General features: G+C 40.6%; 1 protein-coding gene across 8 annotated transcripts in view; it reads right to left on the bottom strand.

Annotated features, from left to right (window-relative positions):
* The window catches only part of CCDC9B (coiled-coil domain containing 9B), a 107,559-nt gene that overhangs the window by 81,536 nt on the left and 12,307 nt on the right, over positions 1-13,716 (bottom strand). For 5 of the 8 annotated variants that reach the window (XM_089521957.1, XM_089521956.1, XM_089521954.1 and 2 more), the window contains exons 1-4: positions 11,659-11,819; positions 11,311-11,424; positions 9,443-9,547; positions 1,910-2,065 (exon numbers count right to left, since the gene is read on the bottom strand). In XM_089521957.1, coding sequence (XP_089378083.1) covers positions 1,910-2,065; positions 9,443-9,547; positions 11,311-11,424; positions 11,659-11,718 — 435 coding nt within the window. In that variant the 5' untranslated portion in view covers positions 11,719-11,819. Of the gene's footprint in view, positions 1-1,909; positions 2,066-9,442; positions 9,548-11,310; positions 11,425-11,658; positions 11,820-13,716 lie in introns of those variants that run through there. The other 3 variants (XM_089521960.1, XM_089521958.1, XM_089521962.1) reach the window with 3 other exon arrangements.

Raw genomic sequence — 13,716 nt, 5'->3', positions numbered from 1 at the left:
GTGAGTCAATGTACAGGGCATGATGCTAAGTAAAGTTCAAATCAGATCCAAAAGTGCTCCCTGATATGTGTGTGATGTTTTTTAAATCCCAACCTTCTTCTGTGGCTATGAAAAAGAGAGTCAAAAAAACAGAGGTGGGGATTTAGAGGAGGCAAGGAACAAAACGGAATGGAAGCATTTTATGCTCTGTCAAAAATGAGTGTCCAGACTGTCTGGATCATGTCATCATAAACAGTAGCCACTAGGTGGCAATGGATTTAGATTTGTCCCAAAGTAGTTAATAGTTTTGCAGTACTGTTCTGTTCTTAGGGATTTAGGCCATAAACACACTGCAAAAATAATCCCATTTGAGACTGCTTTAACTGCCCCGGCTCAATGCTAGGGAATTGTGGGAACTAAACTTCTGTGAGACATTTAGCCTTATCTGTCAGAGAGCTCTGGTGCTACAATAAATTACAATTCCTCAAGATTCCCTAGCACTGAACCATGGCAGTTAAAATGGCTTCAAACTGGATTATTTCTGCACTGTGTTTTGGACCTAAGTATCCTAAAAATACTAGATGCTGTTTGATCTTGGAAGCTAAGCAGAGTCGGCCCTGGTTAGTACTTGGATAGGAGACCACCAACTAATGCCAAGTACTGTAGGCTACATATCAGAGGAAGAAACTGGCAAAACTTCCTCTGACCATTCCTCGCCTAAGAAAAAACTATGAAATTCATGGGGTCATCATATGTCAATAGTAAACCTGAAGACACATACACACACACTTCTACCTCTAAGAGGAAAGAAACATGAAATAAGAGACTTGCTTCCATGCATATATATATATATATATGTATATGTATATGTATATGTATATGTATATACATACATACATACACACACACACACTAAAGCTTTCCAGGACACAGAACATTCAATATTTTGAGCATGCACATGCATATTCTGAGCTTTTTCCATAGTACATTGCTCAGTCACAGGTTTCTCAGTTTTCATATGTGAAATGTTGTTATGGTATAGAAATTAAGTTGATGATTAATACACAACAAATAAAATGCAATGTACAATGGAGAGCAACAAAAAACTCTTCATGAGTGAGCTTATTTTCAGTCCTGCAACATCAATGACACCAATATACTGATCCCATGCATTTTTACTCAATTTACTTTACTACATTATTCAATTAACACTAAAATATTGGTAACAACAGAAGCACCAGGAAATTCAGGATATGAGGGCTGGACAGGAGGAAGCAAGTTATATACAATATGTATATGCTGCATGGAGGCCTGGAGCAATTGCACCAATGGAACTACTGATAACCTGTTCCTCTTTGCTATGAAAGAGAGAATTAAATTACTATATGAAGGGAGAGATGTGTGGATGTTTGTACATATGGACAATGGGTGGATGAGTGTGGCCAGGGAGTTGCATAGATGCAGAACTTGGAAAACCTACATTTTTTTTAGCACAGCTTCCAAAAATTCAGTGCCTGTATAGCCGTCTGACATACTGACTAAGAGCTAAGAGCTGTCGTCTCAAAAAGTAACTTTCCAATTCTATGTAAGTATATGGATTTGTGAATGTGTAAGATATGGGTATGAGTGATGGGAAGGATTAAATCCCTGACCATAGGTGCTGGGGAAAGCCATTTCAAGACTGAACTGATGGGTGGGCAGGTGGGCGTCAATAATTTAATTTGCCTTCTTTCTTTCATGGTGCCCAAGAATGGGAAGGAAGTGAAAACACTTTATTGAGATATATTCTCAATATAGATTGCAGTTCTGAGGATGGGGATAATGGGGGAGCCCATATTTTTTTTTAATTTCAACACATTTCCCTTTCTTTCCTTGCAGTACCATTTCTGGAGAGTCAACTGTGTTCTCACATACACACACACACACTTACCTTGGATTTATTGTCCATTGTAACTGCCAGCTGTACCCTCTTCCCCATTCTGAATGTAAACAAATGATCAGCTTCTTCATCTTCCTCCTCCTCACTGCCAACCACAAAGCCTGAAGCAGGAGAGTTTCCCCATTTCTCACTGACAACTCTTTTCTCCTGTAAAATGAGACACAGCTACCTGGGGTAGGGGGAATGGTCTGGCAATTTTCCATATTAATCTAACAGCTGGAGAAAAGAGACTGTAGCCTAAATCCAACAGATCCTTTGAATGAATGAGAACTTGGTAATATTGCCCCTGTTTAAAATGCATGATTCATTGGACCTATCTAATTGGAACTAACAGTTGGATTTAGGAAAAATGTCCAGGAAGGATCTATGGCAACACACTTTTTTTGCCAGTGACATAAATTCCCTGAAGTTCTTTTCAAATGATAACTGGCTCTTTTGTCTGAACTGCAAAGCAACCCATAGATTGGGGCGGGGGGGCAGAATCATACATTTCCGCTTCTGACATTTGGCTGAAATGTCAAAGGTTTACAATATCAACAGAGTCACCATGGTGTGGAGCTTCCCTAAACAGAAATAAATAGTACTGTGGCAAAGCTGGACAAACTGAGGCTCATGGACTGCATGCCACATTCATGGCCCCTGATGCCCTCAAAACCCGGAGCCCTCAATTTCTTTTTTAAATACTCCCCACACCTGTTTTTCCCTGCAGTTCCTTTCAAAATGTTGGGCCATTTTGAGAGAGACTACAAAATAAAAAGAAAGGTATTTGAGCTTGCCGTGGAGGTGTGTGGCCATTACGAGGGAATGGTAGAAATTGACAGGTGGCTCTAATGCAATTACCCACCCCTGCTCTATGGCATGACTAAGGCCCTTATCATATCTGAGACTGGAACTCCAACCCAGAGCCAATTCGAAGTGAAGGGGAAGGCAATCCAAGGCAATTCACATGGTGAATTATCACACATGAAGAACAAAATTGTAGTGTTTCCTGAGGCAAAACGGAGTGAGTGCACAATTATCATACTGGTACATACCATGCAGATTCAACTATTTGAATTGGCAACCTTGCGCATGCTCAGTGGGAGTCTGAACGCATCGTGAACCTTTGCACTTCCAAGGTGAAGAAGGGGGCCACTTCCTGGTTCCAGTTTCACATGAATGCTAGACTCACGTGAATGATAGGGAATGTCACCTATCCCTACATGCCTTCTGCTTCATCCTAATGTGTCACCGGCAAAATTATTATTATTGTTACTGTTATTATTTTGCCGTGAAAGAAATTTTAATAATAATAATAATAATAATAATAATAATAATAATAATTTCTTAATAATAATAATAATAATAATAATAATAAATTTATTTCACTGCAAAATAATCAGTGTAGAAGCTGCAGGTTTACTTGGAAGTAAATCCTTTGGATCTGAAGGAGACCCATTTGGGAGAATTGCAGAAATGATCCGGTTTCCCTTATTCTCCCTGCTCCCTAAAATACCACCTCCCTGAATCCAATCCACTCTCCTTCCCTTTCTAACAGTTGCCTTCTCTTAGGTTGCATCCACACTGGGTGAATAATCTGGTTTGACTTTACTTTAACTGCCCCAGCTCAGTGCTATGGAATTCTGGTAACTGTAGTGTCGTGAAACATTGAGCCTTCTCTGCCAGAGAGCTCTGGTGCCTCAGCAAACTAATAACTTATTATTATTATTATTATTATTATTATTATTATTATTATTATTATTAAATTATTATTATTATTAAGGAACTATTATTATTATTATTGAAATATTATGCAGCCTCCGTTTTTGAAGGAGCACCGGAAGCAAATGGGGCAAAATTGCAGCACAGCATCATGGGAAATGTGGGACCTTGGAGATTTGGGGGGAGGGGTGTACCAGGACAGAAGCAAAGTTGCATTCCACACCAGACCAATTTGGAGTGAAATCGAAGTGAGCTTGGAAACAATTTTTGTGAATTCGCTTGTTACCGAATTCACCAAAATCAAGAGTCACTTTGGATTGACTGTGGACCCACCTCGGAATGACCCCCCCATAGAAAGCAATCACATGAGATAATACATCACGTTTTAACATGAATTTGCATGGTTGGACCTGCAGTGGCTTTGGATCAGAGCTGCCAAACCCTTCATGTGATAAGGGCCTAAGTGTCACAGTTTGGAAAATGGATAGTAAAAGGTAGCATGCAGTGACAGCTGACATCTTAATATTCATGTATTTGAAATTATTTTTTACATGGTTCTATCACATGTACCCTCACCCTTTAAAAGCTCTCTACCATTTTACCATACCATACCATACCATACCATACCATACCATTTCCCCACATCATGATGGTATAGTATGGTATGATATTTGATGATAACATTGTGGATGGAAGGGGGGAATTATTTTAAAATTTTATTTTAATCACGTTTTCCATTACAAATTTTGTCTTATCTTACAAATATCGTGCTATGTAACAGTCAACACTTTCTTTCTCTTCCTCCCTCTCTTCCAACCACCCCTCTTTTAAAAAAAATAATGAATCTAAATTTAGGGGGAAATATTCTTCCTACAGCTCATCCATGATCTTATGAGCTGGAATAGGGCAAGTAACCTATAGAGAATAAAGAAGAAGATGGCACATGGATTCAGAGAGCTTATTGGACTACTATTTGTTTGTTGCTTGTTTGTTTTTCCTTTTCTATCCTTCTAATGAGAGGAGGGGAAGAATGTTACCCTTCCCAGTAAGCTTAGGCAAAAACAAACTGTTGCAGGCTCTCTTACCATGTCTGTTTTTTGTCATTAATAACTTTTGTCATCTTGGCGAGTTGGCCACACTCCAGGTTGTTTGATAACACTTGTGCTAGTTTTCACCTGTGCAATATTGTAGGATATGGTAGTGATTGACATAAGGTCACCCACTAAACCTCATGGCTAAGAAGGGCTTTAAACCATTCCTAATCCCCGGTGCTCTAACCACTACATCAAAGCAGTGACAGCCAGTGCCTCTTATGCTAGAGGGGAATAAGAGGTATGTCCATTCTGGGTTTTAGCTATTCAAGCTGCTGAATCCATTCCCAAAATAGGTTCACAACCTTGGAAATCTTTCTAAAACATGGAATTGATTCAGCACTCTACTAAAATAGGAGTCACTAGCCACCACTGTATCAAACTGCCATCTAGCCTATCAATAGACATATATTTTGCACAGGATGTCATAGAGGTCTTAAAGCTGGAAATTACTGGAAGGCACAATATAATGCTTCACTTCAAGTCTTGCAAGGATGAGCAGAATTTATCAATTGGGCAATGATTTATGATGACGAGATTCTGGTTGCCACCTGACAGGTAGTTTGCTCATTTTTCATTGCTACTTCTCTGTGACACTCTAGGCAATACAATGAGCACCATGTGCAGTAACTGAGTGTACTCTTTTCTGCCCTGCTTAATAGATCCGCTGTGTAAAAACAGGAAAAGTAACAAGCTGCTCTGCAGATCAACTCATAAATTATTCATGAATGTATTGAAAGACATAGACATATTAATCTGGAAAATCAGTATGCAAAGGAATCTTGTAGTACCTTTGAGACTTAGTTTTCTGTGGGTTTTTTGGGCAATGTAGCCATGTTCTAGGAGAGTTTATTCCTGACATTTTGCCAGCATCTGTGGCTGGTATCTTCATATATACTCAACTCTCTTCCATGCCAGCATTCTCTGAAGATACCAGCCACAGATGCTGGTGAAACATCAGGAATAAACTCTTCTAGAACATGGCCACATAACCTGAAAAACCCATAAAAAACTATGGATGATGGCCATGAAAGCCTTCGACTTCACCTTTGAGACTGACTGAAAGAAAGAAAGAAGCTAGTAGGACAGACCTATACAGGTCTATACAGGTTTCTGGACTTTCCTCTCATCTCAGAGGTAGTTGGCTCAAGTCTATGAAAGCTCACGCTACCAGCTTCCTTCTTTCAGTCACTCTTTAATATTTTCAGGAAGTTTTAGTCCCAAAGAGTAACTTTTCCAAGCTCTGAATTAAACCAATTCATGGAGGCCTATCTATGGTGGTTATTTCAAGCTCAGAGGCAGGATGCCACATCATACCAACCCAGATGAATACCTTGCTTTGACTGGCTGGGACATTGCCCTGGACCTTCAGTCAATGGGGAGGGGAGCTTCTGCTGCTGCCCACCTATCTTTTCCTTGATAAGATGACAATGGCATTTGTGGTTAGGGGCCCCAATTTGTTCTTCTGGCCCCTGGGCTTCCACATAGTAAACTTGCCTCTGTACAAACTACTGCAGCAAAAGCAAGTTGATGCTTTCATGTCCTGTTTGTGAGCTTCACTTAGGCCCTTATCACACGAGGCACTTACCATGCTGGAATCGTGACCCAAACGCTCCAGAAATGCGGAGGTGGGTTTGCCGGTCACGCTTCTCAAACGTCATTGAGACATTTAACTGTTCTTCCATTGATGAATTGTTTGCGGAGCAGCCACTTTTTGCATAACAGAAGGTCCCATTATTACAGAAATAGATGCTCTGTGAACGATTTGTCGATGGGAGAAGAGCGGGACGTGCTTCAGTGATACTTCAGAAGTGTGACCAGTGATTCTACCTCTGTGCTTCTGAAGCGTTTGGGCTGTGATAAGTGCTTTGTGTGAAAAGGTCCTTAGACACCTAGAGGTGGAGAACAAGATGCTGGAGTATACCTTTGATCTGATCCAGTAGGGTGAATCAATTAATTCATCGAGGAGCAAGAAGGTGTTTCCTGTGACATTTAAGGACAAGGACAGAAAAGCTCTGGCTCATGGACCAGATGCAGCCCAGAGGGCTTCCTCCTCTGGCTGCAAGTTTCTTTTGATTTGTAAATAGTATTTAAATTCAGTAAGCAATTTCATGGGACTGGTTTACATGAATCTCTGCTTCATGCAGAGTTTACATCTCTGACTTTGGGAAGACTATTTAAAGGTCAAGAAACTGCTACCTTGGACTAAGTTCTGGTTTGTAGATGGAAAACTGTTGCAGGAAGTTCTGTAGGAGGAGAGGGCCTTGAGCTGCCTCTTGGTATTTCTCCTTCCTCCTTACAGCAAATGACCACTGATGTAAAATCACAGTTATCCTTCAACTATCTCCTTCAGGCTCCCCTTCTTTTCATCCTGGAGAGAAGTGACCAGTGGGGTCCCACAGGGCTCTGTCCTGGGCCCAGTGCTATTCAACATCTTTATCAATGACCTGGATGACAGAATTGGGAGCATACTTATCAAATTTGCAGATGACACCAAATTAGGGGGAATAGCTAATACCCCAGAGAACAGGATCAAGATTCAAAATGACCTGAATAGACTAGAAAGCTGGGCCAAAGCTAACAAAATGAAATTCAACACAGAGAAATGTAAGGTATTGCACTTAGGGCGGAAAAATAAAATGCACAGATATAGGATGGGTGACACCTGGCTGAATGAAACTACGTGTGAAAGGGATCTAGGAGTCCAAGTAGACCACAAGTTGAACATGAGTGAACAGTGTGATGCGGCAGCTAAAAAGGCCAATGCTATTTTAGGCTGCATCAATAGAAGTATAGTGTCTAGATCAAGAGAAGTAATAGTGCCACTGTATTCTGCTTTGGTCAGGCCCCACCTAGAATATTGTGTCCAGTTCTGGGCACCACAATTCAAAAAGGACATTGAGAAACTGGAGCGTGTCCAAAGGAGGGCGACAAAAATGGTGAAGGGTCTGGAGACCATGCCCTATGAGGAACGACTTAGGGAGCTGGGGATGTTTAGCCTGGAGAAAAGAAGGTTAAGAGGTGATATGATAGCCCTGTTTAAATATTTGAAAGGATGTCATATTGAGGAGGGAGCAAGCTTGTTTTCTGCTGCTCCAGAGAACAGGACCCGGAACAATGGATGCAAGCTACAGGAAAAGAGATTCCACCTGAACATTAGGAGGAACTTCCTGACAGTAAGGGCTGTTCGGCAGTGGAATGCACTTCCTCGGAAGGTGATAGAGTCTCCTTCCTTGGAGGTCTTTAAGCAGAGGCTGGATGGCCATCTGTCAGGGATGCTTTGATTTGGATTTCCTGCATGGCAGGGGGTTGGACTGGATGGCCATAGTGGTCTCTTCCAACTCTACGATTCTATGATTCTATGATTCTATAAAAGAAAAACAATGGTAGGGTCATTCCAATCAGTTTCTGGACCCTGGATCTACTTTGTGACAAATCTTCTACTATAAGTAAATCTATGTTTCAACTGATCATCACTTTAGGATGAGGAATTGCTGTTATGCACTCACTCGTTAGGTCAGACACCAAGGCTAGGAGATTGCCTCCTATGAAAAAAATAGTGGATTTTATTGGAAAATACTGCTTGAGTCAAGCATTCTCTTCACATCCCTTCTGCTATTTGCTGTCAGACCAGTTAACTTTTTGGGCAGCACAGGGCATTCCTACATGCCTCTATTCTATGGTCACATAGAGACTCCTCCCAACTCTTCCTACTCTCCTCTCAGTATGTTGAGTCCTAGTTCTGTTGAGCAGTTCCTTTATCTTAGATAGTTAGGCAGGGATTCATGGCATTTCTTAGAGGTTCAGTGCATTTATCTATGAATTCTGCTAAAGAAGACTACTTCTTAAACTTAACTGGCCGTCTTCCTTCTCATAAATGGCCTAACATTCCAGGAAACTATCCCAGCAGGTTGTATCCAGATTTAGGTGCATGCAAATTGTAGAACATTTCTTGGTGTCCTCCAGACGGAAATACAGGGGACAGTGGGCTGTACATGTAGAGTGGAGGAAGGATCCTGGATAGTCAGACAAAAGTACATTCCATGAGCAAAGCCTTTCCACCAACAGAAGGCAGATCTTGGCTAAAACCCAGCAACCACGGACTGGCTCAGTTCACAAAAAGCCCCCACAATGTTCCTGCAGTAAAGAACTGCCATTACTTAAGTAAAGTTGCAACAGCCTGTTTGGATCTCAAGTATTCCTGCTAAGGAGGGCTCTTGTCTTTGAAATCTTCTTTTCTACTAGGTACTCCTGCTAGAAACTCCTGTAGGCATTCAATATGCCCAGGATGGCTGGGTGTATATTTTGTACATCCACACAGATGAACTTCCAGGGCATTTTATGGCACCCCCTGTGCTTGAGTGTTTTAGAAGAAGTACATAGGCCTCTCTAGCCTGCAGCATGTATTACTGCTTAATTCAATAATCTGTAAATTATTCTGAGCACTGACAAGACCTGAAATCTACATATCTATTAACTGCATCTTCCCATCTTGGAATGCCTTCTAGATGCATTGGATCACAAACCCCATGATTCGCAGCCAGCCTAGCCATTGGGCAGTGTGTCTGTTGATCATAACCTCTCTATCATATATGGAGGCCAAGCCTTTTGGAGAGCACTGAGTTTGGAAAAACTAAATGATCTATCCAAGCTATGATCTGTCTCACCTCAAAAAAATAGAATTCTCAAAAACTTGTTTTTCAGAAGAAAAAAAAAGGAGACAAGTGCTTACATTATGGGCCTTGGTGATGGTGATGGTGAGCCCATCCGGCCTGGCCCTCCTGGAGGTGACAGCCATTCCCTCCTGCTCTGCTCGCTTCCTGTCCTCTTCTATTTCCTGAAATGATACCTCTATCAAATCAGCATACATTACAATAATAAAATGAGCTGGAAGCTAGAAACAAAGCAAATGGTCTGAAAACAAGAGATTTATTTATAAAAATATGGCCATAATCCTGTAGGGGAATAACCTAGATTTATATATTTGTTAACTGTTTGGTATTTGTAATACCTACTTATTCTATAATTTAGAGGATAAAGGGATCATGAAAGTTCCCAGTCACCACTTACTTGGAAGCAGACACTATAAGCAACAGACTCCTGTTCCCCAGTCATAGGGAAGCAGCTCACTGATGTTCCCAGTCATCCACTCCATCAAATGGGTTTTCTGTGATGCAAGAGGGAATTATGACAGGGACCCCGCTTCTGCCTGTTACACTGGAGATCACTCACTGGAAGGAGTGGGAATGTCAGGGTGATAGGAACAGATCACCATTACTCTCAGCAGCTGCTGCCCAGTTAGTAGGATAGAGGGAGGTCAGCCCAGGAATCACTGTGTAGCATCATAACTATGGTGGTTATGCAGTCATTACTCCCCAACAGTATTCTGGCCTAAATATTGCACTTTTCCCCAAAAAGCATTTCAGGGTGGTGTTTTATAAACATTAAAAAGTCAACTTAGCACAACAACCTGAAATCTAGAACTAAAACAGTAAAATTGAAGAAAATACATTATTGCAGTTCTCTTATAGAAGGAACAAAGAGGAAGATCTCCTCAGATGAGTGATGAAACTATGTCTTATATAGATGTCTCTTTGTGCTTTCTTTTCTAGAAGAAAACCTGAACCAGGGTTTTTTGCTGCTCTAACACTGCTTTTGATTGGGTCCAGCAACTCTAACAAATTTTGGGCACTGTATATAGAGACCATACAAATGACACAGCATAAACATATATAAGAATGGGATATTCTTTTCTCCCCCACTCATCTAGGAGTACGTTGGCTTCCTGGATCTGTAGGCTTGGATGAAGTGGTGCCATTTCCTGTCCCTCCGCTTTTACAGTTGGACCTAGCCTTCTAGAATTACACCTTCATTGTGCTCTTTTAAAAATGAGCAAACACAGGTGAACTTGCCCTTCATGACATTTCATCCAGAGCTTGTAAAAGTTCATTTTAAAAAGCCACACAACTCCTAGACTCCCTCCCCTCAGCCAGCATGACCATCCAGCAGGAGTTGTAGTCCACAAAGTGATTTCTCTGAGCTCTGATTTTAGCAAACATTTGGCAGTGCAAAGAAAGGCACCATAGCAGTTCATTTTGGGGGTCTGAACAAACTGAAGAATCTTGTCCTTATTGTTTTGTAGTCTGTGTTTGTCTTTTAGCAATAGCAAGTGCACTTCTTTTACTCTCAGGTTAGCAGTTACAGAATCTGCACCAAATTTAATCTTCAACATGTTACTCCCATACCAATTAAGTACTAATATAAACAACAATGAGGAATAATGGGTGTGAAATCTCATGAGCCTTGTTGTTCAGGCTTCAGGAAGTGTGATGCTGACAATTTTCATATTTTTCTCAATCTTATTCATGCAGAGCAGTGTTTTTAAAAAATCTAAAATTCCCATCATGTTCACAATAGCCTTTATAACTAACCATGCTTCAAATTACTGGTACTAATTAAACAAATGTGCAGATTTGATTCAAAGCAGATGTGTAACAACTAATTATCCACAACTAGCGATACTAGAAAGCCTTTGAAGTTTAACCAAGCAGGGTCCAAAAATATGTTAAGGAGATGTTTCACATATAGAGTCAAACTTACTTGGTATCTTCTCATAAGAGCTTCATTCTTTTTTCGCAAAGCAATGATTTTCTTATCCAGCTCAACATCTTTCTGTTCCTTTTTCCGCAGTATCGCATCATCCACAGTGGCATCCTAATATCACAGAAGGGGGAAAAAACACAACTTTGTCAGATTTTCACACATATTGGCAATTTAGGAGACTGTTTATCCTCTTTGTTTTGACAGGAAAACTCTCGGAGTGAGGGAAGTGGGCCTCTTTCATTTGCAGCAATAACAAAATGATGAAGCATGTTTTTAAGATATGATTGAAAGATGCCCCATCCCCTATTTTGAACAAACAAAGAAGTAAGAGATGATGCTCCATACTGGAAATAAAATCCAATTTCTCTCAAATTTGATACTGGGTTTTGAAGGCAAAATGTTCATTCCGTTTTAAAATGAATCAGTGGAACCTGGACAAAAGAAGAATCTGTTGGACAACAGAACTATCTGTCCTAAACAGCTGATGCAGCTTTTAGAGCACTCTTTGTCATTGCATTTGTGGCGAGCCAGCCCAGCAATATCTGGGATGAGAGAGCCTGCCCTGCCTCTTTTTAGGCATTGAATCAAACACTGTCCCTCCTGCCTAAGGAGTTTCTTGCCAGAAAAGCATTTCAGGAGAAAGTCACAATTTCCTGAGCCAGACACTGAGCTTAGTGTTAAATAATGGAACTTGAAATCTGTGTCCACATTTTACTCTTGATGAGATTAGAAAGCTTTTTAATCTGGACTGGCAAATTCCCAAGACTGAAAAAGTTACTTTTGGCTGCAGTTCTCATTATCACATACTCTCCAACTGTTCCAATTTAGTAGGGACAATCCTGATTAATTCTCTGTTGTCCTACTTTTTCACCTGTTTTTGAAAAGTCTCAGTTTCTCTCCCCTCCTGCCAGTTTCCCCTTTGTCCTCAGCTTACTTCAGTTGTTCCAAACTGCGTCCAAAGTGCAAAAGTAGTTTCCACTATATAACCTCAGCAGTGAGGAATGAAGAAGGAGTAAAATTATGTATTTCCCAGTAGGTTCCGGCAAAAGCAAACTGCTGCAGCCTCTCCTAGTTTGTTTGTTTCTCTTCATCTTTTGCATACGTGACTACACTGTAAGGTTACTTGGTCATATATGTCCTGGTTTTAATCTGTGCAATGTTACAGGGCTTTTTGACTCACAGAGCCCTAAGGGCTCCATGGAGCATGGGTTGGGAACAGCTGGGGCATATTACCAATAAGGGCCCCTTAACTTCTAGATCTCATAACCTATTTACCATGGAGCTCACATGTATCAAGAATACATATGAATCAGCAAAAATCAATCAACGGCTGAGAGAAGATGTAGTCCCAAAAAGTATCCTTTTTAAGTTTTGTCAGATTCTGAGTCAGATACACTCAGTGCAAATTTCATCTGTTCTGTCTCTTACCATCTTCCATCAGTGGTGGAATGATGCTGAATTTGCAATTGAAACCTGAGGGTGTAGTGTATTTACAATTTAAGTGCTGCCCTGCACCCCTTTGAAAAACTGTACACTAGAAATTAAGGAGCACTGCATCCATGCATTTCATAAATAAACAATAGCATATATAATCTTGCAGAATTTTCAGTTTCTAGTCCCAGCTTCAGTAGAAGCAATTTTCATCAATCTTAAAGAACCACTCAGCAATCAGTTCAAGGTGTCTTACAGTATTTCTGGCTACCAATTGGATTTAAACTTCAGTAAGCACCCAGATGCCAACATTGTGTTTTAAATGAAATCTCTTTAAAGTAATACTTATTATACTTTAAACAATTTTTAAAGCACTAATGCATCCTACTTAGTGTCTTCCAGACGCATTCAACACAGTCCCCACTAATTGCTGGTTAAGGGATTATGTGCATTGTTTTCTGACCCATCTATAGGGCACTGGTTTGGAGAAGGCTCCATTGAACAATGAGCCTTCCAGTATCAGTTGTGATGTCATGGGCTGTTTATAACATTGCCAGGTCAGGATCACAAAAGGCCTGAGGCTTTTCGGTCATATCCTGAGATCTGGAGACAGCCACTGGTGATGTTGCATTGTCATTAAGCACTGTGCAATTACACTTACTCACAGCCTTTCATTGAGAGAGAGAGAGAGAGAGAGAGAGAGAGAGAGAGAGAGAGAACATTACCCTGTTTGGAAATTAAGACAGAAAATTTAGCTAATGGGGCTGTTCCCAAATCAAGATGAAATGAGGTCAGGGGATATTCCTTTCCACTTACTTAGTGAGATAGGATAAGGAACATTTAATCTAGTTTATTTACTTCTAGACAGTAGGTAGATGCAGAACAGAGTGGTGGTTGACAGAGGAAGCTAACTAAATACATAACAATACCTGGAGATTTCAATATCAAATCAAATCAATTAAAATCCTTAGA

Source organism: Sceloporus occidentalis, unplaced genomic scaffold (assembly GCF_023333645.1).
Source record: "Sceloporus occidentalis isolate IW3139 unplaced genomic scaffold, rSceOcc1.0.p SCAF_4, whole genome shotgun sequence".
Lineage (NCBI taxonomy): Eukaryota > Metazoa > Chordata > Lepidosauria > Squamata > Phrynosomatidae > Sceloporus > Sceloporus occidentalis.
Note: the sequence above shows the minus strand (reverse complement) of the source record. Positions and strands in the feature narration are given on the sequence as shown.